The sequence below is a fragment of the Sparus aurata genome, chromosome 18 (genome assembly GCF_900880675.1).
Source record: "Sparus aurata chromosome 18, fSpaAur1.1, whole genome shotgun sequence".
NCBI classification, from domain to species: Eukaryota; Metazoa; Chordata; class Actinopteri; order Spariformes; family Sparidae; genus Sparus; species Sparus aurata.
The window spans coordinates 25,513,288-25,538,355 of NC_044204.1; the positions used below are offsets into that span (position 1 = coordinate 25,513,288).

The 25,068-nt window shown below is 41.5% G+C and overlaps 1 protein-coding gene across 1 annotated transcript in view; it reads right to left on the reverse strand.

The window, feature by feature from the left end:
- trpc7b (transient receptor potential cation channel, subfamily C, member 7b) overlaps positions 1 to 24,538 on the reverse strand; it is a 55,635-nt gene extending 31,097 nt beyond the window's left edge. The window contains exons 1-4 of the mRNA XM_030397375.1: positions 24,057 to 24,538; positions 15,611 to 16,373; positions 8,101 to 8,283; positions 4,664 to 4,828 (exon numbers count right to left, since the gene is read on the reverse strand). Of these exons, the coding sequence (XP_030253235.1) occupies positions 4,664 to 4,828; positions 8,101 to 8,283; positions 15,611 to 16,373; positions 24,057 to 24,538 (1,593 nt within the window). The remainder of the gene's footprint in view (positions 1 to 4,663; positions 4,829 to 8,100; positions 8,284 to 15,610; positions 16,374 to 24,056) is intronic.
- Positions 24,539 to 25,068: the final 530 nt, after the last annotated feature.

The window sequence follows — 25,068 nt, forward strand, 5'->3', positions numbered from 1 at the left end:
TATTCAAATGTATATCTGGACCGCTGCTCTATGTACAATAACAAGTCTCCTTAAAGCACAAGCTTGCAAAATCAGTTTTTGTGCGGGGGAATCAGGCTGAAGATACATGTTAGACTCGTAATTTACTCGATCAGTTACAGAAATGACTATACACAAGTGTAAAAGAGCAGCCAAACAAAACATCTGTTTTTATTTCAGAGATAACTGTGTTCATGCTTTTTGCAGAGTTTCTGAGATTTCGCCCCTCAGGAGATCAAAATCTGTAAAGCACCACTACACAACCATCATAGCGGGAAAACAGCATCTGTTGTAATTCATGGATGTGCTTAACCACCGATCACTCTCGCAGCAACATAATGCTAGAGTAACTCGATGCCAAACAATCAGCAGAGTTTGTGGAACTGAACCATATGGGGAGAACGTGACGCGAGGTGGTGCTGCACAAGGAGCGTTAAACACGCTGCCGCACAGAGGGACCTTTTTATAATTGCACAAAAATATGCCAAGACACACACACACACACGTACACACACACACACACACACACACACACACATAGAAACGCATACACACATACTTCAAACCCCGTACAGACGTCATTGAGATCCCAACATTTGCCACTCTCTAAGCCTGCTGTGTTCAATATTAACTACCTACAGGATAGCTCTACTCTCTGCATGCACACTAACACATCAGATTCAGTAGCTGTCCCCATGCCACACACACTACTATCCCCTGTGGGAAGAGGTTGTTTGGTGAATCTTAACCCTGCAAACCCTCCTCCAAACCTCCTCCTGCCACTGAGATGACTCTGCCTCCTCCATTTACCCCATCTGCGCCGCTGATAAGGCTGATCCATTCCACCCGCAGTTTAAATGAGATGGTCTTCCGAGATCAGGCCTGCAGCGGTGTGACGACTGCAAACCCCACAGGTTTCTTTTTTATCATTGTGATGGTGACGAGAGCTGATCTTCTCGAAATGTTGGCTGCCGGCAGCAGACGCATGCGGACTGAATAAAAGAGGTTTGGTGTGAAAATGGGAATCTCACCAGGCCAGAATGGAGCCACTGTGTCCTTTATTATTCCCTAACATCTTTTCACCTGGGAGAATCAGGCCTGACGTACACTGTGCGCATACTGTGGATTATATTTCATGTCCACTCCTGAAAATGTGTCACTTTTGAGTCTCTTTTCTCGTTATCCTCACACACAGATACGCCATCTTATTAACAAACATAGATTATCTAAATGGTGATTCGATCTGACTTCCAATCACACAGAATTACAGCTCAGATCCATAAACCTTTTGCTTTTCTTACCAAGTTTAATCACTTTTAGGTTTGAATCCTTAACGACAAGGGTTAATATACTGCAGGACTATTCAATGATGTCATTGCATTAATGATAAATGAATTGTGAGCCTCTCCTGTGTGTATCAATATCGACTGGACTTTTTTTTCTCATAGTGACCTCGGTTTGAATACCCCAAGAGACTAGAGAAGAAAAGACCAAGAGAAGGACAGAGGAAGCACACAGGAGGTAGCGAAGGAAAACTCAAGATGTGAATAAAATAATCACAACCCATAAACAGTGGGGTCCATCCCATTTTTCCTGTCACTCTGGTTTTACTTTTGTACCCCTTTCTTGTGTCCTTGTTTAATTTCATTATTTCAATCTTTCCTTTCTTTTTCATATTCTCTTTCTTTCTTTGTTTCTTTACTTGTTTCCTTACTTAATATTGTTCCTTCTCCTATTCATTCTTTTTTCTTTCAATTTCCTTTACTTAGTCCTTTCCTTCCTTCCTCCTCTTCTTGACTGCTAGTTTCCATCTTATGTTTCCTTTCCTTCCTTCCCTTAATTCTTTCATTATTTCAGATCTTTCTTCCCTTGTTTCCTCATGACTGTAATTGTTTCCCTCATTTCATTCTTTGTTTCCTTCTTTTTTTAATTGGATTGCCCTTTCTTTTCTTATTTTGTTTCCCTTTTCTTTCTCTTATTTTCTTGTTTACTCTTTTCTTTCTTCATTTAATTTCCAGCATCCATTAAATTTCACCCTGACTAGAGGTCTAATTAGCCTATTTCTAGTCACTGACTGAATCAATATAATTGTCCATTAATAATAAAATGCTACAAGTTGACTCTTCCAGGTAAGCAGCTGTGCAGTTTATATCTAATGTAATATTGAGATTATTGACTTTTTCCTTGATGTAAGCACGAAGCTTTGTCTAGAAGGAGAGGAACCTGCCGGCCAATCCCAGGCAACACTTTTTTATTTTATTTTTACCAGTCCCTTGTTCTTTTCTCTTATTCTATGTTTCATCTCTTTTCTGTCCCACAGGAAAGAGTGACAGAAATCAGCTACCCCAGTGAGATCCGACCAATATGTGTCCCATCTCCCAGCATGTATTCATCGCTTGTCACCTTTTTTAATCAATGAGAAACATTCAGTATCAAATACGCATCTGTTTCTCACCAACCCTCAAAGCCTATCTCTTTGATGGCTTACTATTTGTTTTTGAACAACAAAAAATACCAATATCTTCTTCATCTCCCCTGCTGATATGAAATGTAATATGGTTCGGGCCTCTGATAATGGCTTGTTGCTGTGGCGTAAAAATGGGAGAATATTATGAGCTGTAAGAGATGAGCAATTGATGGGATGAGCAGATGAAAATTGCATGATTAACGGCAGGTGTGGGGGGGACACACTGCACACAGTCAACCAAAACACATCAAAGCATTCTCTCTGTGTCCGTCATCGTGTCTCTATCTATTTCATTATCAGAATAATTTAATATACCTTTGTGTCTCTGTTGAGCTTCTGTCACATTGTTATTAGAGCATGAATAAACATTAATTTTGTCTCTCGTTTGTTAGTTTGATTAAATTGTTATTCCACTGTCTGAAGTTGGGCCTGTTCATCATCCTAAATGCCTATTTTCAGTATTTTCAGTCATGCGCTGGTCTTTAATAATGATACTACTTCTACTACTGCTAATAACAATACACAGTTTTAAGGTGCTTTGAAACTTATATTTATTCCTCATTTCTCCACGTTGCTATCATTCTGCTCTCTCAGCTGCATCACAAAATGACAGACTGTTGCACACAGGCTTATCATTTTAATCAAGTGTAATCACACATCCATGCACATGTATGCATGTGCATATGTGTGCATGGATGTGCGTGGCATGGGATGGTGGAGATGCTCTCAGTGTTACTGCTCCCCGTTCTCCCTCGCACACTTAAGATCAGCTGCTTTCTCGTGATTAGCTTACAAAATGACAAATTCAACAGTCGCACCTGACACACACCACTCAGTAGTCCTCCATACTGTTTCTAAATCCACCACAGTGTGCGCACACAGACACACACAGTCACACACAGCACTTGGTGACGAGGTAGAGGATTATCCAGGTTGATGAGCAGATCTGCACACAGTCTCTGTATGAGTATATGTGTGTGTGTGGCCTCTCTTATATTGTGTCATTTTAAAGATTATAATTTCCCTGATGGAGCATTAACAAAATGTGGCTGTAGGGCCACATAATCAAATGGTGATTATATGGCTCTCTTTAAGTCGCAGATCTGTAGTGTGTGCCACGCTAGTCTTTGTTGTTTTGACCCGCTAACACTTTGGTCTAGACTTAAATATCTACTCTAACTACTGGATGGATTAGCATTACATCTGGGTACAAAACAACAAGCCACCTGTACAGAATGTGTCTTTGACTCATACAGATGGTAGAGTTTGGATGGAATATGACTTGAGCATAAAGCTATGCTAGAATGGCTACTGGTAGCATGTTCATAGACGCTGTAAAAGGATTGGAATGGGACTGTTAGCATGCAAGCATTAACCCCAATTCACATCTGCACTTAGAGTGTTCGGGTTTAAATCCATACAATCATTTTTTGATGTATAATGAGTTGTTTAGCTGCCAAGGTTTGCTCACTTGCAATTGACTTTCATTATTATTGCCACAGGCATATACACAGCATGTTGTGGAAAAACGTGCTAAAGCATAAGAGCATCCCTATTAGAAGTCATAGTACATAAACAGCAACAGGTCCACCTAACCCTTTAAATGCTTACCTTGGTTCTTAAGCGACTCAGGACTTTAGCATTAAACTCGGTCCTCTAGTTTGTAAATGTAAAAGATATTCTAAAAAACATTTAAACTTTTTAAAAGGCTTTTCTCTTCAAAGTTACAGACCTTTGGAATGTAAAACTGTTAATTCACTTTGTTTTAGACTTTTATTATGAGTAGCCGATAAAGTTTTGTCTTTTTGTATCATCATAGCACATTACTTAAAATCTTACTATGACACACAGAGATGAAAAGGTTTATCTTTGCCTACTGTCAGAGTGACATACTGGTGCAGCACCTGGGTGTCACATATGGCATCATTTCCTTTGAAACTGGAGGGTTTTGACGAAAGCTGGACATGGAGATGTAATTGAGGCCACCGATGAAGTAAGCTCAGACGATATAAGCTCTGAATGGTAACTAAGGAGGGAACCGTATGCGATTGTTTTAACTACCTCCTGGGGGAGTTGCTGTCTTCTGCTTGTATCCATGTCAAGTCAAGTACATTTTGGTCTATATAGCCACCTACACCATCTGTTCTTAGACTCCCTGTGCACATGTGTGATTCATACCTTGCTACATGGCATTATCCAGTAGGCGATAGCCAGGAAAGGCAGACCTACGGCGACCCCCAGCACTGTCCAGCACTTCACCCCAACGGACTGCTGCCTCAGACCAGGCAGGTTCTCGTACCAGATAGTCAGCAGCTGCTGCTGGCAGTTGGGATGAGCAACAAACTGGAGAGACAGACAGAAAGAGACATAAAAATCAATGCAGAATGAAGGGCAAGGCGATGGGTACATGGGGCAAGAAAGATGAGAAAGGAGAAAGAAAGAAGGAGAGAGAGTAGAGAGAGGAACAGCCATAACAGCATCAGTGAGGACATTCACAGAGAAGCAATACTAATTCGCTCAGAATATTTTACAGATCCTTTCAGGGGTGTGTAATGTCTTTAGCAGAATATTGAGAAAACAACGTGAAGCTGCATCTCTGGCAGCTACACTGAAATGGCCCCGTGGTCACAAACAGGAAGAGGTAGGATTATTTAACAAGCTGGAAGCGGGCGTAGTTATCTCGGGTTCAATATTTTGTAAAAAAAAAAAGAAGAAAAACAAACCCTGTGGATAAACAACATACTGAGAATAACAATCTGATCTCACAAACTATCCTGGAGCCTTTGTACACACAAACATTTAATGCTCTTAACAGGCTCATGCTTCACTAATAATGATCCAATAATATAGAGTTTATATGAGACATTCTGAACGGGGTCATTCTGCAATAGTGCATTTATGTTTCATACTTCAGAATTTGCTGCTTTGGAGGTACATTTGTATTTGTATTGCTACATCTCGGTAATGATCTCATACTTCTACCACCACTGGATTTACCCGAGGAAACAACACTCCAGGGACAGTGTAAACAAATTACACCAGTGGTTGTTTCAGCAGAGCTGTACAAGTTGGAACATGATGCAGTTTTTTTGTTGTTTTCCTCTGAAAATCCAGTTTTTTGTGTTTTTTATATAACATGGTTGATTGTTCTGTCTTCTATTATACAGAGCAGGATTGTTTATTTCTTCGAAGTATTGTTTTTTTCATGGTCCTACTTGCATCTGAGCAACCGCTGCATTCTTTATGTCCCACTCCAACATCCTGTTTGGATGTTAATGCAAAAAGCAGCAGATTAAATGTACTCTCTAAATTTCTGTAGAGATTTACATTTAGGGCATTTGGCAGATGCTTTCGTCCAAAGGAACTTACAGTATTTCATACATACATTTATACACTGATGACGGTGGCTGCCATGCAAGGTGCCGACCAGCAAATCAAGAGCAGTTTGGGGTTCAGTATCTTGTCCAAGGACACTTCAACATGCAGACCAGGGGAATTGAACCACTGCCAATCGCTGAATAAAATATTACACTAACCATGAAAAGGTACAAGGTACTTTCATGTGCTTTTGAATTACGTCACCACAATGACAATAAAAGTAATATGGTTAAAAGATTAACTATATATTCATGAAGTGGTCTTCTGGGGCTCCTCTCTATGTTAATAATAAAGATATTCATGCACAGCTGAGTGTGCAGGCTGCTTTTATATTCACATCTGTTGTGTATTTATTACAATCAAAGTATATTACTCACAACATGTTTGTACTCACGGTTGCCACTTGACTTCATTTAGAATGAAAAAATATCAACAGCAGGTTGGGAAAAATCCATTTAACATACAGTACGCAAAAGAGAGCAGGCAGCGAATGAGAAGCACTGAGTGTTTGTATTCGCTACTTAAACATGTTTGCTTTATTAAATAAGGCTCGGTCTGGTATTTCAGGATCTACTGACGACTTCACTCCATGACAGGACGTGATAAATGAAAGCCTCCGCTGCTCTGCTAAGGAAGGAAAGGATAGATGTTTTTGTTCCAGCTGGAGGAAGGATGTGGACGACAGAGCGATCGATGTTCAGTAGGAGGTCGACCAGTGTAACAATCAAACTCTGAGTCTGCGTATTGTTTATCAATCATATCTAAGATCTGGGCAACAGGTTTGCTCTGGTCAAACCTGGTCTCTCTTCATTTTCCCTTTGTTTTCTCCCTTTATCAATTTTTTCCCCCACCCATCACCGACCCTTCATGGTCGTTGCATAAAAGGAAGCATTTATCTAAGCTGACGATCGACATCCTCTGCTCCCATCCACCAATCAAAAGGCATACACATGATGTGATAATGTGCACCCAATCAATCATTTCTGCATTCAGAGGGAAACCATAAACACTGCACACCAAATCGTGGTTAACAGTGTAGTTTTCCAGTGATGCCCAGTGACCGGTCTATAAACCCACTGACCCATGACATGAACCCTGCCTGAGTACATCAACATATCAACATGAAGTCAGTCTCCACCTGGTTTCCATGGCGATCTGCCCCTCCTCTCCTCTGGCTTGCCTCCTGTATAATTAGCTCTCTGTGTATTGGTCACGCTCTCTTGTACAGGATAAAAACACAGCTCGAAAAGGCTGTGTAGCCCCCAACCCACACACATGAAAACACACACTCACACACACACACACAGGAACACACACCTGGGATATACCTGTTTAGAGTAAATATCTAGCTCATGAAGGTCAAACAGAGATGAGTGAGAAAAAGAGCGAGTGTTGTAGGGAGAAATCGGGAAAAAAGAATTTGGTTTGACATTTTGTAAGAACACCTCTGCTCAGCAGGGATTAGCTCTCTGACATACAGGCCAGTTTGCTGTTTACAGAGGTCCCTCAGAGGCCACACGCATGAAAATAACACATACTGTGCGTGCATGTGCATAAAATGTCTAAAAGACACTAGCTTACAAAAAGTAAACGTTTAAACACTGCAATAAAACACATGTAATCCTCCCCAAAATGTATTATTAGATTACGGCATGCATTGTATTTAATTGACTTTTGAGGAAATAATTAGAGCCAACATTTAATAATGTGCTCAAGTTAAAGTTATAATTAAGAGCACCCACAGATTATAATGAACCCAATAAACCAAATAATCCTAAAGAGAACAGGATGTGGTTGCAATGTTTTTAATATGTTTTAATATGTTCTTCATTTGACCATCATCTAAAGTACCTGGCAGGGATTAAGTGTCTTGCTCAGGGATTCTTGGCAGGGTGGATGTGTAGATCCTCCAACCACGCCTCATATCAGAACCACAAAACAGGTTATTGGTCAGTGCTTTTAAAATCCTACGGCCATCATCTACTCCCTCCTGATCATAAAGGGCCACTATGCCATTTTTACACATCAACATCAGGTTTACTTATTAAAGGGAGTACTACTCAGCATGTGAAAGAGTTATAAAATGTCTTTGGCTTTGGAGGAAATTACCAAAGCATGAACAAATAATCCATGGTTACATCATAGTGGTTGTTGATGGTCCTGGAGGACTGGATTCTTGCAACACGATTTTAGACTTTACATGTGTAGTTTCATTGAATGTGAACAAAATGTCTCACCTTCTTGACTTCATACTTGATGGCCAGTTTGACGCGGCTGAGGCAGGGTCGGTTGTAGGGGCTCGGAGGGCACAGGTCCACGTCACCGTTCAGTATGGCCTCCACTTCCTCTGTGTTCCGACAAAGGTCCAGCACACCCACCACAAAGTCCTTACACTGCATGGAGAGCTTGCGGTAGTCGTTCTGCACGAGTAAGGGTGTGGATGTGAATAGAAAGAGACAGGGAGAGAGGGAAGAAGATGGAAGAAAGGACAGGAGGGAGAAAAGAACGTTGACTTCAATCACAATCATTCAGATAGCTGGTTTCAGACAATGGAACATATGTATCAACTTGTGACTGCGCCTCAGTTGCCCCTGGTGGTCCTCACCTTGGAGTTTGGATTTGAGAAATGTCAACCTCGTGGAGACATTCATTCTCATTTGCAATTATAATTTGGCTACAGTGTAATAAACTGAAGGGGAGATACTGTGATGCTGTTCATGACCTTTCCATTTAGAAATAAATCAGCTTAACATTGCAAAAAAGAAAAAAAAAAAGTCGGGTGTATGTCTGACCTTATGTCTAATGCAAAAAGCTGGATTATCAGCACAAATGATATTTGTCTCTGGAGGCAGACCGCTTCACTTGTTTTATATTAATAGCCAATCTATTCCACAATAATAGTCTTTGTTACATTCCGTGATTTCATACATCATTAGAAACAGTCATAGGCACAACAGAATGCACTGAAATAAGGGATCCATGTGCTTTGTTATGCTAATGTTAAAGGCTCATTAAGTACATTCCCACACACCTGAGTTTATGCACAGTTTGAATTTTCACAACAAAGAAAAACTTCAATGTAAGTGCCTGAAATTTCAAATAACTGTCTTCCTCGGTGGGAGACAACAAAGGAACACCATTTAGCAGAGAAATACAGGAGTTACTGTTGCAGTCTTGTTACACTCTCTAAAGAACATTTGCATAACAGTTGTTGATTTGCATTTTAATTAACCAGTGTTTTCAAAATTCAGTAAATGTGTATTACTTGAATAGGGAAAAAAAGATAATGGTAATTCTGCATATCTATAAGGGCAATGCATTTATTTAAAGTTATAAACACTAATGTTTGGGCAAACACTTTCTCACAGAATAATAACAGTGACCTGATGGGCATTTACGCTCACATATACTTACAGATGAAGGCAATAAACATGCAGCCAGACCACGGCCTAACACGAGTCCATATAAGACATGCAAGCACTTCATCAGGATAGGTGTGTGTGCTTTTCCTCCACGTTTTGTTATGGAAACATCCCTATTATTATTTATCGATACACCTTTTGATTGACTGGTGGAATAAAGAATAAATTGAAGTTGCACATTTGAGAGTTGTGAGTTTTTGAGAATACAGTGATGCCAGAGCCCCCATTGTCCTGACAGACACATTTTTTTTTCTCTTGTGGATAAACAAGATAATGACTCGTGGACACCAGATAAAAAAAAAAAACATCTTTCAGGATCTATAAGGTTAATTTTCTGTCCTCATCCGGGGAGGCAGTGTGAGACTGGAGTGTGTGAAGTGAACTGTAGTGGCCTGAAGACAAAAGGGCAAAGGGCTGATAGAGTGTGAAGGAATGGAGAAGGGAGAGTTGAATGGTCACAGGAATTGCAAATTGTAGTGAAGTGGACAAAGTCATATCTAAAGGGTAATTCCACCATTTTAAATATAGTATGTTTACAGATCAGTACTACTGCTTGTAAAAAAAAAAATAGTATAAAGCCTTCTGAGGATCCAGAGGAAGCTGCATGTAATCTGATAAATTGCCTCCAGTAATTTTACACAGTGGTTAAGTTGAATTATGGGTACGCAATCCACTGATCTAGCATTGCACTCCTATAACACTGTTGGACTGTCTGATGTGTGTACTGTATGATTCTGCTCATACTTCTTCCCTTTTAAAACCTGGTCTCTGCATAACACACAGCCACTGAGTGACATCACTGGAGACATTTAACAGACTACAGGGTGCTACCTCTGGAGCCCCAAAGGGCTTTATGCTACTTTCGTTTTCACATATGCAGTAGTACTCCCCAAAAACTCTTAACACACTTTAATGTGTAAAACTGCTGGAGTGACTACGAGGGTCCCAGAAGTGAAAACCAAATCCTCTATTTGCATTTGATGATGGTGATCGGCACTGCAACATCGGGAGCCCCCAACTCCTTGAAAGAATACCTGTGAACAAGATAATGACTTGTTGAAAAAACTTGCTCAAAGTGGTGATTACCAATATTAAATGCAAATATGTAATTTGACCTTTTACCTCCGGCAATATGCAGGTCGAATATGGCTTTGTCCATTCCACTACAACTCACAATTCCTGCCAGACCTTCCAACACTCTCTCCTCCTGTTCCTTCACACACCTTCAACCCTTTGCCCCTCTGTCTTGAGGCCACCACAGTTCACTTCTCCCCCTTCCTCCACCTCCCCTTGTTCTGCTCCCTTGTTCTGTTCCTTAACAGTCAGCTGAGAAGGTAAACAGACAGCAGATTGGAGCTTCTGCCAGCTTCGGAGTCCCAATGGACTGATTTTCATTTTGCATTCACCAGCGTTTGTTCTGTGCGCAAACATACCGTAAAAGTGTGTTAGATGATGCACACTCTCATCAGAAATTTCACACAGGTCTCTCCAAATAAGAATTTGTTTAGCACACACTTTTGCTGTAATCAGAAATTATAAAGTATTAACGTAGAGTGTGTACTTTATTTTTCTATTTTGCTGCGTACAGCTTGTCTTGAATATAAAATAGTTCACAAAATCAGTTTAGTTCCGTCACGGTGTGTTCAGACTCTTACCAAACAGCTGCAATATCTTGGAGCTTAGCTTGGATTTGGAAAAAAACCCAAAAGGCTGAACTGCATGTTCATTCATGCATTGTCAAAAGTCCTATCTCCAAATAAAAAACTAAATTCTAGGATTAAAGCATCTATCAGCTTGTCTGGGACATGAAGGAAAAGGCACCATGTGGTGTATTTTACCTTCAGGGTTGAAGTGAAAAATGAAAATCAATTACCTTTCTCATGTTTACATTCAGAGAAAGGCAAGGCTTCGGGGAAGTACGTGTACAAGAAAAAAAATCTTAATCAACGATTATAAGACACACATCAAGAACACACGTGCACAGGCACCACACACATACAGCATATGTGAAAATCCAATCACAGTTCAAGGTGCGTGTAGGTGGTGTGTGCCTCGCGGGCCAAGATAAAGGAAAAAGGGGAATGATGTTGTGCGATTGAAAATGGAGACGGAGCACCGTGAAGCAGAGTGAGAATGGTTACGGGTGAGTGGACTGAGGGGGGACATGAGCTGAGCATCAGACGCAGACGGAGGGACATGTAAGACAGGGGGGTGAGAAGAAAAGAAGGACAGAGAGAGTATTTATTACTGCACTTCACTGGAAATTCACCACCATCAGTGTACTTCTTTGCTTTGCTTTCTCTGTGGCTGTGTTCCTTTAAATTAAATCAAACTAAAATGGCATAAGCGCAGAGTAAAATGTGGTTTTAAAAAATTAAACAACACCGTCCTCCAATTTTACTTTCTTTCACTCTTTTGCTCTGTCTCTCCTTAGGCTATGTGGAGGGTGTGTGTAGTATGTGCGTCTGTGTGTGTGTGTGTGTGTGTGTGTGTGTGACCAGAGGCTCTTTTTGAGAAATTCATGGGCTGTCTTGAGAAGGAAGATGTATGAAGATAAATGTTAGACTGTTAAAGAGGCCCTGATATGCCTTCAGCTGTCCCCACATAAACATCCAATGTGCAGCACGAGCAGCACTCTTATCTTTGCACACTGACAGGTTGAATATGTGTGAGAACGTGGTGTTTGCTTGCACTTGACTGTGTGGGGGTTTCCGTTAGTGTGCTGCCTGCCGGGCCTGAGTTTACCCCCCGTCGGGCTATGGATAAGGGAATGTTTTTACAAAATGTAGCCTATTTTTAAGATGTTAGTTGCAGTAGGGTGGCTCGGCTGGGAACAGATATAATGGTTGGAAAAGCCAGAGACATCTGTTGGCTAAAACGTGAACACAGTATAGGAAAACAGCAGGCGAACACCCTCATTGTGCCAGAGTATCAACGTGACACTTTTTACTTTCACAAGCTAATGTCACCTAGCAACCTTATCTAGCACCACAGATAACTACTTCATGTGTGATATGATGTCAAGGAAGAAAAGTAAAAGCGATGAAACCTTAGACTGCTCTTTCAGACGGCAAAAACACTCAAGGTGATGATGATGAGAAAGAGTCAACAATAATGGCAGCCCAGTACTGTGATGTGCAACTTTCAGCAGAGGGAAGACAACGAGATGGATCACTCAATATTACACCTAGATTATATAAACAATAAGCAACCACAGACAATTAATTTTGTTTTGAAAATCTTGATCAATGGCATTTGGAACTAAAGACATCTTCATTTTAATTTCAACTATACACAGCTGTAAAGTTTTTATAAGGTATCTTGTGTTTGAGATGCTATGATGTTGAGAGAGACAGACATATCAACACCTGGCAAAGTATTTAAAACCAATTCTGTGTTAGCTGCTGCTACAAAATGTGTCTCCAGGCCCACATTTTGTGATGGTGACACACGCTGATGATGTGAAAACATTAGCCGGCGCTGTTGAGGCTGCCAATTAAACATATTGTTTTTTCCAAAGATGATGATTGAAGTAGCTTAATAAGTGAGCCGTCTCACTTCCTTCTCATCTCTGTTGAGAGCTGTACATATGCAGTACCAATCGGGCAGCTAGCACAGAAGAAGGAAACATCACTTTCATAATTAAGATGTGTCTTCGGAAGCTTCCATCATGAAAAAAAGGCTGACGTTCACACAGCACATTAATGAACCGCAGCACATGCCACAGAACAGGGTCACAGACAGTGTCAGAGGCCTGGAGACAGCGTTTTTGGGCCGGGCGTTATCAGTTGCCAGAAAATCTTTCATCAAGCTTTTCACTCAAGAAAGAGAATTAACTGCTGGGCAACTGTTAAAAAAATGAGAAGACTAGAAAACATGTCATGGCCCTGTCATGGTTGAAATATTGCTTCAGTGGCTTTTGATATTGATATGATACTTCAAGAAACTTCCTGGCGTTCTCATCAGGATTGAAAATCTCATATTGTTTTGAAACCTTTTTGAGGGATTGGGTCTCATAAAGGTGTCATTACATGTTACATTCAGTGACATGCCCTAACTCTCATTCCCCATGTTTGATTTCCCCATATGGAACATGACCGTCTCGGGCTGCTGGCGCGCCGTCTTAATATTATTTGATATTTTAACTTAATGAGTGGGTGATGTGAAGAGGGACAGGAAGTCAAATAAAGAGAGAAGACAGGTGGGTGATAATGAGATGGTAATGAGACAGATGAGCTCCAACACAACTCTGGTCCCTCAGGTGAGCCGGTCTCATTAACGTGTCTGGAGATGGGAAACAGAGTGACAAGCAGAGAGGTGGAATGACAAACACGAAGGAGGGCAGAACATTTGAGTAATGGAGAAATAAGGACAGACAGAGAGAAACAGAAATTCAGAATTTCAACAACACAAGGGCAGACACAAGAAGACATAAAGCAGAGCAGTGTGTTAAACTCAGAGGTCAAATATACCTGTATTTTATCTGATAAGTGTTTTAGTGATCACTCACAACTTTACATTGGTATAAGTAATATAAACACTCTTAAGAGAAAATCGTGAAAGAGAATACACCACGAAATCTGAAACAATAAATAGTGCGTATTCTTAACAGTGAACATTGTCCACCGTTTATTTGTTTTGGGATAGAAGGGGATCGTTCTGCTGGCTTTGAGGGATGATACACAGGAAAGGGGAAATGTTCTCATGTGAGTGTCAAGAATGACAGCACCATAGAGCCAGTAAAGTGGCTTCTAACAGGTCTCTGTGTCACAAATCTCATATCATTATCACCAAAGCAGTGTGGACAGATAGTAGAGAAAGTGATGGTGTATCTCTTTGTCAGAAGATCGGGAACTCTTTAACTACAACCTACAGAACCATGCGTTCAGGACAACCCCAGTTTCACTTTTCTGTGGGATTTTGCATTGATTTGCTATTTTTAACATATCCTTATCAATATATCAAATAGAACTCATGGCACTCAGCAGTATTTCCACTGAAGCCAAACACTCCCCTTTAATTCAATAAAGCCTAATCGGATAACAAACTCAATAGCCTTGTATAATTCTAAATTTGACACCACCCATGACTGCTTAACCGTAACTTAAACTCACCAGGATCATCAAGGATCTGCATGAAATTGTACTCAATCATAGCCAGCCAACTGAATATGCCTGTTTTTTTTGCCTTATTCCCTGAGAAATGAATGAAATTAATTGGATTAGTGCCCTTTTTTCCCCATCTGCACCAAAAGTTATGTGGGACTGAGTAACCCCTCCGACAAACCAACCAACTAACAAACAAACAGGAAACGGAGGTTATAATGTTTCTGATTGCAGTGACCAGCATTTTGAGGCTGCTCCTCTTTCTCAGTGGTTCTAATTTGTCAGTGAGTGCGTTGGCCCTAATATCCCAATCCAACTGATTTGGGACAGGTGTACCAGCTGGCACAGTAGGTGAGAATCATTTCCCTCTCCACCTCAGGCCGTTACATAAAGCTTGCCCAGACCTGTCACACATCGTGAGTGAGCACCTGGGCCGAGCCAATCAACCTGCCTCAGGACGGAAGCATCACATCCGGGCAGGTTTGATTTCTAGAAAAAAACAAAGTGTGTGTGTGTGTGTGTGTGTGTGTGTGTGTATGTGGACTGTTATGAGTCAAAGATGTAAAGGCCTTAGATTAAGCCTCTTCAAACAACATCATTAACTGTTACAGACGAGCAATTTCATTTCACACACACGCACACACGCACACTCTTCCATCACCAGCGTTATCATGGACACTAGGTTCATTTTAGTGACTGCATCATCTAGAGTGCTTTCTTTTTCCTCAGTAAGAGCATGTACACATCTCATATTTTACGGTAAGTGTTTCCCTTTAAAGTTATTTTTTCACCACAGGCTGAGGAAAGATTGCACTGGTAACAAGAAACTGAGAAGAGTAATAAGAGGGTGCAGTGGGAAATGCATTCAAGATGAGATTCAAGTGATAGTTTTAAACCATTGGCAGAGATGGAGCTGCAATTTTCCGTTCAGCAAGAGGCCTGGTTTGTCTATAAACCCCTGAAAGAAAGAAGAAATGTCAAACTGTACTCATACTTGAGGTGATGAATCACACTATTTTACATTTACAGTATTTGTGCTTTATCATTCCTCTTCCTCTTTTTCACCTTCCTTCTATATACCACTCTGCTAAATCAACCATTTTCCAACCCATATAAAATAATCTTGTTATGTTTGGGCATTAAAAAAGGGGAAGATTCAAAAAGTAAAATACTGATAAACTGGCAAAGATGTCAGGAAAAATATACAGAAACCACTGTACCTTAAACTCTGTCTCGATGTTGGCCAGTCTTGCCAGTTCATTGCTGAGCTCGAGGGCAGTCAGTACAGGGTCTTCACTGCTGAGCGACAGGTAAGCGGCACTGGCCAGGCCCTTATATGCATTCATCCTGGAGCGTGAGTGACTGAACGAGTCTTTCTTCTGTTTCTCCACACATTCTAAACACTTGCAGAAGTAGTCATGTGGCCTTTCTATGCGGGCCCCCTTGGTCAGAAGGATGTGGACGATCTCGTACTCCTGGCAGTGAGCAGCCAGGATGACGGGCGTGACGTCATGTGAAAAACGTGTCCCATCCTCGTCATAGGCGTAAAAGTCGTCGTCACGCATCTCCTGCTCCAGTGGGCTCAAAGCCAGTCGGAGGCCTCCTCGAAAAGCGGGGTGACCGAGAATGGCTTCAACAATTCGAACGTAACCCTTAGAGATAGCCAAAAGCAGACCGTCCCCAATCCTAGCCAAACCATCCTTCTTAAGAAGCAGCTCAGTCACTTCTAGGTGCTCATTCCCCACTGCCAGCTGCAAAGCATTCTGGCCCATGTAGTCCACACAGTTGAAATTGAGGGTTTTGGACTCTTCTAGCATTTTACGGACCACGGGAATGTTTCCATATTCTGCAGCATCCATAAAACGCTCCTCCTCTGCAGTGAGGGGCGAGCCGCGCTCATTGAACATGTAGGCCGGGCCTCGCACTGCCTGGCGACGCCCCTTCTCTCTCAGCGTGGTGTGCCGGCGATGCATGGCTTCCACCCTGGTGACAGAAAAGAGGAGAGCAGTCGGTGAAGGAGTAATGAAGTGATGAAAGGTGCGGGTAAGAAATGTGGAGAGCAAGAGAGCAAATGACAGAGGCAAGAGGATAAGACAGGCTCATAAGTTACATCAAACTGGTGTAACAAGGCAAACAAAATCATTACTGTCTCTCCATGTGGACGTCCTACGCGGACAGGGACTGGTCAAATACAATCAGCAGTGCTTAACACAGACTTCTCCCATGACCCCAGAGAAAGGCCCGCCATGACATTTATGATGTATCTGTCCCTGGCCAGATCAATGACCCTCTACCAGGGTCAAAACTCAATGCAGGGCCACCAAAGGTCAACAGCTTTGATTGGCGAGAGAGAGAGATGAAGCTGTCGCCTTAATTGGTTCCAGTATGACAAACTCACACTATGAGTCAGTGGTCATCCAGCGAAGCTCTTCAGCCATCGTCTTTATCTGTCAACACACTAGTGCTGACTTTCTTCCACTATGATCCCATTCAAATGCTGTTTATCATCTTTAATATCTTCATATTTGAAAGTTTAATGCTCAGATTTAGCCTATGATTATTTACTATGAGCCTACACACTGTGTACACAGACTTATGCATTGCCAATACAAAGACTCTCAGCATGTAGTTGTTATACACTCTGTCCAATGGGGGGGAATTCAGATGGTTTGTTCAATCAGCTACCAAGTGTTTTTCCATTTCCCTTATCAAAACAGTAGTGGCTTCTTTCCAAATGGTTCTGTGTCACAAACCATCCATCAAGGTTTACCTGAGGCCGCTGATAAAGACTGTGATTCAGAGACTTGATTATTCATCAGACATAACAAAAGCATTTTGTTTTCAAATGTGAGTAGGCCCGACATTATTGCAACTTAGACTATAAAAGTCCATATGTGCGAGCAGACCATTCAGGCACTGACCATTGTTGAGTGTTGCGTTTTTATCACCCTCGGTATTGTAAGCTTGTTCATAGCTGTGTCGTCAACTATCTGTTATCATAGCATTAAGTTAGCTACCGAGCTAATGTTTATCAAAAAACACATTCAGCATTTCTCTTAATGCACAAGTGCTACATTCCAGCTCTCCCTAAGTGTTCCCCAAAAGATGTCTTCCAACCACCATTAAACAACAAAAACATAAGATAAAGACACAAAAAACTTGACAAAGAAAAGGATACTGTGATGGTATAATGAGTTCAAGCGCAATGCTGGAGCTAGAAAACACCCGTTTCTTTTAAATCAAGTGGAAACACATCTAACAGCAAACAAAACAAAAAACAAACAAGAAAACAGCAGTCGAACAGCGTATCCCTGTTGTTTTTTAAAGCAGCCTCTAGATGTAACAGCAGACGGGGCCAAAGACATCACCAAAGCAATCTACATTTACATCACATTTACATTTTTTATTTTTTTTTTAACAGCCCTGCATAAAAATATGACCTATGTGAGAGTGTTTGTCCAATGTTTACTGCTTACTGCACTGCCAAGCAAGGTTAAGCAGCATTTTATATTCTCCCCACCTGTTGAACAAGCTACCTGAACACCCAAGGTCTGCTGAAACTGCCTCAAACATAATTGTTTACCCTCGCTCTCCAATAATATAAAACCTTTTTTTAATCTGAAACTATTCATTTGCTGACTTTATTCTTTGTTTTACTGTCATTTAAATGCAGTTTTAAACATTTTCTGATGTCTTATTTTTTTAATGCATTGCTATGCCCCTGCAGAGCACTTTGAATTGCCTTGTTTCTGAACGGTGCTGTATAAGTAAGTTGCCTCATCTTGCCTACATGCTGTACGAACTATCTAGTGGAACTAGGTTGACGCTAATTGGAACAAACTTCACTTACACTGCTGTCTGTTGAATATAAATTAAAAGACCTGTGTTTGGAAGATTTTGTAACTTTTTTTCCTGTTGTACAGAACTCACCGAATCATGACTTCAGCCCATCAAATAGTAATTTAAACGTTTGATGAGTGTTATTTTCTTTACAATTCAAATGATATTTGACTCCTGAAATTAAAAGTGCGCTGCAACACACGTCATATGTCTTCCTTTGTTTTTCTTTCTAAATGGAGCATTATTCACAGTGCCTCACAGTTCAACCCAGCAGAACATGCTGGATTCATCAATACTAATCTATAACTAGCTGTACCTTTCACAGAACCACTGGTAATCACCCCTCTTACTGGAAAACACATTTTACTGGCACCATTGTACACCCTCCTATTGTATTCAGAAACACAAAGATCTATCACAGTGACATTGTCTGCTGTTTGGCCTGACACTGTGACCCACATCATGAGAAAAGCCTTGATGTTCCCCAAAGCTGGAAAGACAAAAGAGATTGGAGGAAGACTGAGAGACCGTGTGGGAGTGGAGGAAGAGATACTGGATGTGGGTAAGCTTTGAAATGGGGAAAGTGAGAAGGGTGAATTAGTAGTGGTGTTGCGGGAAAATTACCCAGAACAGTTTAGTTCTCCAGTGTGAAATAACCAATTTAGACTTAAGATTTAATTTGTAAAAGTTACCATGATACTGTGTCACTCAGAGCACAAGTGAAGCGCGTCTTATTGAGTGGACTAAAAGGAAAAACACCAACGTGCGAACTTAAATAGAACGACTGTGTTCTCTGAATTGGCCCAGTGACATTAAAAATGACTCGGTGTGACTCCAGCTTCCCAATGAGACCTGCCACCAAAATAAAAAACAAAAATGTAAGGTTATTTGGTGGTTCAGGCTATTTGAAATTCTTTTTTTTACTTCGTGAGTGTGTATGTGTGTGTCTGTGTGGGTATGTGTGTCTGTCTGTGTGAATGCACAAAAGACCAGGCACTGAAGGAAGGGGGTGAAAATGGAAACCTGTACATGGTGAAAAGATTCCCCTGGGGGTGTGAAGGATGTGGAGAAAGCGAAGAGAACTCACCAAGGCACATCACTGTGGGAGAGAGTGTGTGTGTGTGTGTGTGTGTGTGTGTGTGTGTGTGTGTGTGTGTGTGTGTGTGTGTGTGTGTGTGTGTGTGTGCAAGAGACACAGAGACAGTGTGTGTCCCAGTGTGTTTTAAAGGGTTTAAAAGGTCTGCAGCTCTTGATTGATTTTCGATTTACACAATCAGCTGTGTGTGCCTCAGGCTGCCAATCAATGGCACATGGCAAAGTCTCCCTCTGTCTCTTTCTTTCATCACACACACACACACAACTGATATCTATCCCACAAATTAACACACACACATAAGAATACGAATGCAGACATAAGGTTCACCCGCGTTCGGCAATATTAAAACCATCAGCAAGCATCAAGAACATAAATGTATGTATAAAGTTATTGGTTCTTAAGGAAATACTTTGTGTTGGTGGTTTACTACAATGCCTTATGCTGTAGGGTGGAGCTCATATCATCCCCAAACCGCCCCAGCTATACACAAACGCAGGCATATTTGTAAGCATTGGGGGGAATCGTCATAAATGACGGGACAGTCTGGCTGCCAGCCCATTTAGATAACCTCATAGTCGAGTAATGAATCGCCATTTTCCATCCCTCTCTATCTTCTTCTCCATCCATCTCTGACTGCTTGGGATTCTGATCTGAAATAGAATTTACCTGCATCATTTCTGTGCGGAATTACAATCACAAAGATAGGAGGAGGCAGACACAATGGAGATGGATGGATGGAGAGAGAGCGTGTGTGTGTGTATGTGTGTGTGTGTGTGCAAGAGGGGGAGAGGGGATGGAGATAAACAGCTGACAGAGGAGACAAATGAGCAACTGGAGGACATATTTGTGTATCTGCTTATAAACCTAGTGATTGTGATTGTATTTCGAACATCATAATACATTATTATATAAGTTAAGATTGAAGGATTTGTTACATTATCATCGTTGGAACCATTACTTTGTTTGCCAAATGGTTCTAGCAGATCATAATGTCATGCAGCGAAGGAAGAGCTCCCAAAATACAGCTACATTTTAATCCATCCCATCTCAGTAGATTTGTCTCTCTGTCGACCTGTTGAGTCCAATATTCACCCACCTTTACTGATTGCTTTGCCTGACTGACACCTAAAAAACATATCTGGGTTTATAAAGCTCTCTAGATATTTGACCATCCTCACTAATTACTTCCTGTCTGAAAGCAGAACCAGAATAATGAGCTGGAAGTCGGTGAAAGTTGTAATGGATTGTAGAAATGGGTCTTGATTTGCAGTGTTCATTTGATTCATGTTAATGGACTGTTTGAAGTAACTTGTAATGTGATTCAATGTCAATAGTTTTTTAATCCCCAAACCACCAACTGCCCCAGTTCAGCTGTTACTAGCTCCTCATTTGCTACTGTATCGAAGTCAAAGGTGGCTGCAGATCACTCACAGCCCCTGTCCAAGCGAGCAGCTTCCTCTCCTATTAAAAACTAAACTGTCAGAAAAGGGAGAAACGATCTTGCACCACTGCGACTGATGATTCCAGCTATATTACAACACACCATTACAAAAGTAGTCCTTTATTGAGCCAAGCTGTAAGTCTTTCATTACTATAATAATGTATTTTTTTATTATGTTATATTGGCAGGCATTACTAATGTAAAGTAAGCTGTCCTTTGATAAGGGTAAAAATAAATTGGCTCTGCTTTGAGTTATACAGTATGACTTCAATTTTATGTGCCATGGGGCCTTTGGAGAGTTCTGATTTCTGAGAGTTAAGAGAGGTGTAGTGCAAGTATCAATGCAAGAAGATCACTATTCCTTACTACATGCAAAAATAATAAATAAACCCATCTGAAAATGTGTTTTGATTTTTCTTCTTACGGAAATCAGCAGTAGTGATGAGTAGTGGGCTCAAACAAGCAAAACCCCTGACATGTTTTGTGATATATATATACATGAACTTGATCTGAAGATAATTTCCGAGGGTGTGCTTTCATTGGATTCATAAAATCAAAGAATCAAATGTGTAACTTGAGCATTTGTGATCTATGAAACTCAAAGAAGCTTCAATCCATGGTCCCTGCCTTCCTATTTCCCCTTATATAAGGCAGCATAAATGAGGGTTTAGTCACGAATAGCCACGAACCAAAAGAGAAAATCAAATGTTTTAAAAGACAAGATCACAGCGATGGTAGAGGAGATTGAACCAGACATCATTCACTGTTTTTCGGTGGACTAAATAGCCCCATTTCACAGGAGACGTTTGACTTGTCAGTGCAGGAAAGACACAAATTTGACCAATAATGTTGACACTGGTTCAATTCTTTTAAGTGTCCCAAGAGGCCATGTCAGTGAGTGAGCATGCACCATACCAGTGCTCTGGAACAAGCTCACCTAAATGGAATGCAGCCCTCATTAATGTTTAAAATCCTACCCCTGCTTGTCTGGCCTTGACAAGTCAAAATGTCTGCTATGGAAAGAGTCTATAGTGGGTTGACAAACATATCTAAACATGCAGCTTGGCAGCTGCAGTAAACCAATTGGGGTCGATTCGTTCAAAAACCTCATTTAAAGTTCTCCACAGGCTTCGATACATTCAGATGCATCCCAAACTGCAACACCTCCATATAACCAGCAGGGAAATCACTTCAATCACACCTAAATGTTGTTGAAAGATAACATTATGTCCACATCAAAGTAAGCCTAACCCTAACCCTTAACAATAACTAATTATGTGTGTTTTTCAGTTAAAGTTATGCTTTTTTGGTGGTAAGTCAGTTTTCATAAATCAGGCCCATGGTCTTTTAAACAGTACAACTTTTGCAGTTATTTCACACTGAATATTAGCAAATAGAAAGTCTGTTTTTGGAAAATCCCCACACTTTGCTGATGAGAAGATTACTTGAAAAGCACTGAATATGTAGTGGAAATGTAGACAAAGGACTTTCAGCACAGCGTCAGTATAGAAATTAATTATCTCACCGTGTGCTCTTCTGTTGTGAACTCTTTATAATCAGTTTAGATTCATCACAACATCCTCTTTTCTCCAGCTAAATGTTCTTAGGTTAACCCACCAAGTTAATTATTTTCAGTTTAAACACTCTAGTTTATGTCGGCTGTCTGTGAACTAGAGACAAAGAAAAGAAAGTAAATACATTTTGAAGTCAAATTTTGAGGATAATGACTGAAAAGAAGTTTTGACTCAGCAGGAATATTTACAGAAACTGACTAATGAGACAGTGCGTTATCAGTGCACAGACATGAGCGGAATATTTTAGAGGAGTTACACTCTCAGCACTCTCTCTCTTCATCATACACAGACACAGACACTCTTTCAAGCAGCAAATTGCCAATTTTTGAGATCAAAGGTGAGTTTCCCTCACCATATTCTGCTGGTAATGAGAAACAGGCATGTTCACCCTCTCTTACACACACACACACACACACACACACACACACACACACACACACACACAAACACACACACTATTAGTGAGAGCATACATGCTTCTTCCCCATGCAAGGCCTTTTAAGCTGAACACTGGTGTATCAAAGGGACAGACCAGATCAAAGAGCCAACACCGAGGCCTGCCATCCTCAAAATCTTATTGTCAAAGCCAAGCTGGCACGACTACGTGAATACCCATTAAGCACCACCATTTATGCCCAATATGTGTCTGTGGACGTGTCTTTCATGGACACAACGGACTGCATCGGTTACAAAATGGTCTACAGATCACTTATCTCTCTGCAAAGTGGTTAAATGTACAGGACGCTTTGGTGAAATTACATGGGACGTTATTTTGCAAAATGGCGGAGAGGTTTCCTCATCAGAGTTTTGTGAGTGTGTTTGTGCATATTTTGTGTGTTGAGATGAGTGTGACATTGTGGGGACGTACTGTGCAAGCTGATTTATGTAGTCTGTTCCGGCTCAGTGTCACATAGTTTTTTGCCCCAGTGTCTCTCTCTTACTCAGACTTAAACACACACACACACACACACACACACACGCACACACACAAAATCCCTGTTGACTGCTGCTTATGCATTCATGCACTGGAACCAATCAAGTTCTCCCTGCTTTCTTTCAACCCAGTGTTAGTCCCACAGACACACCAATTCATTCAATCTCCAACACCCTCCACGTCCTTATGTATACTTCCTGTACATATATGCATTCTCAGGGGACACACTGCAGTCCAAACACAACCACCACACACAGTCCGCGTAATATGATGAGGTGGGAGAGGGCAAGAGAAAGCTTCAGTCACAGGAGCTGATATTTAAAATGAGAAGCACAAGGCTGAAATAACATTAAAAAGTTAATTTCCTTAATGCACATAATGCAAATGTTCCCTACACGATGCTGTAATTGAATCAGTGCATGCAGCAAGAAAAAAAGAAAGAAAATCCAGTAATGGTCCAGTCTACTGTATTACAGTACATGTGATCAATAGAAGCACAGCTGAGTGTCACACACAGGTGATGCAGCCCGCTCAGTGAAAATCCTGTCTCCAGAACTAACCTCTACTTGTTGACATCCCAGGTGGATTAGTTGCTGATTAAATTCTCTCAGCTCTGCCATTTCTAAAATCTATCACCCAGGAGCCTCTTTGCGTCACTGCACATTGCTAAATACGCACATGGGCTCTACACAGGGCCACGAAAATGGTCACTTTACTGTGTTTACCACATCTCTGGATGAATTGACAAAAGTTGTGTGTTAATATTAAAAGGGTGACTCACGTGTGCCTGGATTCGGAGTTGAACTCGGTGTCGATGTGCTCGGCAGAGTGGTGGTTCCCGTGGTCCGAGAGCTCCGGAGCCCGGTGGAGTCTCTGTCCGTGGTGCTGGATGCGCTCAGAGTTCGCGCCGCCTCGTCCTCTCCACTTCGGGTACGGGTCATCGCAGCGGTCGTACACCGCGTCTACCCGCACATCCCGCCGCGGACGAATCGGGGAGCCGGCCGTGTCCCCGGTGCCATGGGGTAACTTTGGCGGCGTGAGGTGAGGGGAGTCCCGGTTCTCTGGAGACGGGTGACGACACTCCGGAGAGGCGAGGTAAGGCGGGTCCGTGTCCCCCAGCAGCGGAGAGGCGGAGGAGAAGAGGTCCAGGGGCCGCGCAGAGGAAGGAGATCCTCGGGGAAGACAGACGGACAGAGTCGGGGAGGGAGTCTCCGAGAGGTGCCCTCTCTCGCCGCTGTCGCTTTCCTCGCCCTCGTCAGACATTGGAAGAGTTCGTGACCAGCATATACTTCAAATAATCTGACCTATGTGACGGACATTTAACGGTGTTTGTTAAAGTTTCCACCGTACAAGTTTTCTCCTGAGCGGAGCAGCAGAGACGAGCCGAGCCTCCACCTTCACACAGGAGCGCGCGCGCCAATTAGAGAGCACGCGCAGGGGAGCCAGCCCCTTACAAAATGGGGGAAACGAACAAGTGGCAACATGAAAACCTAACTCAATGTACACATCACACCTGCTCACACACATTAGTACATTTAGACTACTTTTGGTAAAAACAAAAAGGCTGTTAATTTTCAGTCTTTAGCCGGTTTTCAAAACACAGGTTTTTATCCCATTACACTTTTCCTGTAAGGGAGTATGGTTAGGTATGCTAATTAAGCTAGTTAGCTAACAAAAAGTAAGAGGCCAGTTGATGTAAGTGTCTTCTTTGCAAAGACCAAGCAAACATAACTGACTATTCTATGTTCTTTCTTTTTTTGAGAGCTAGGCTACTACCAAATAAGAAAAACAAA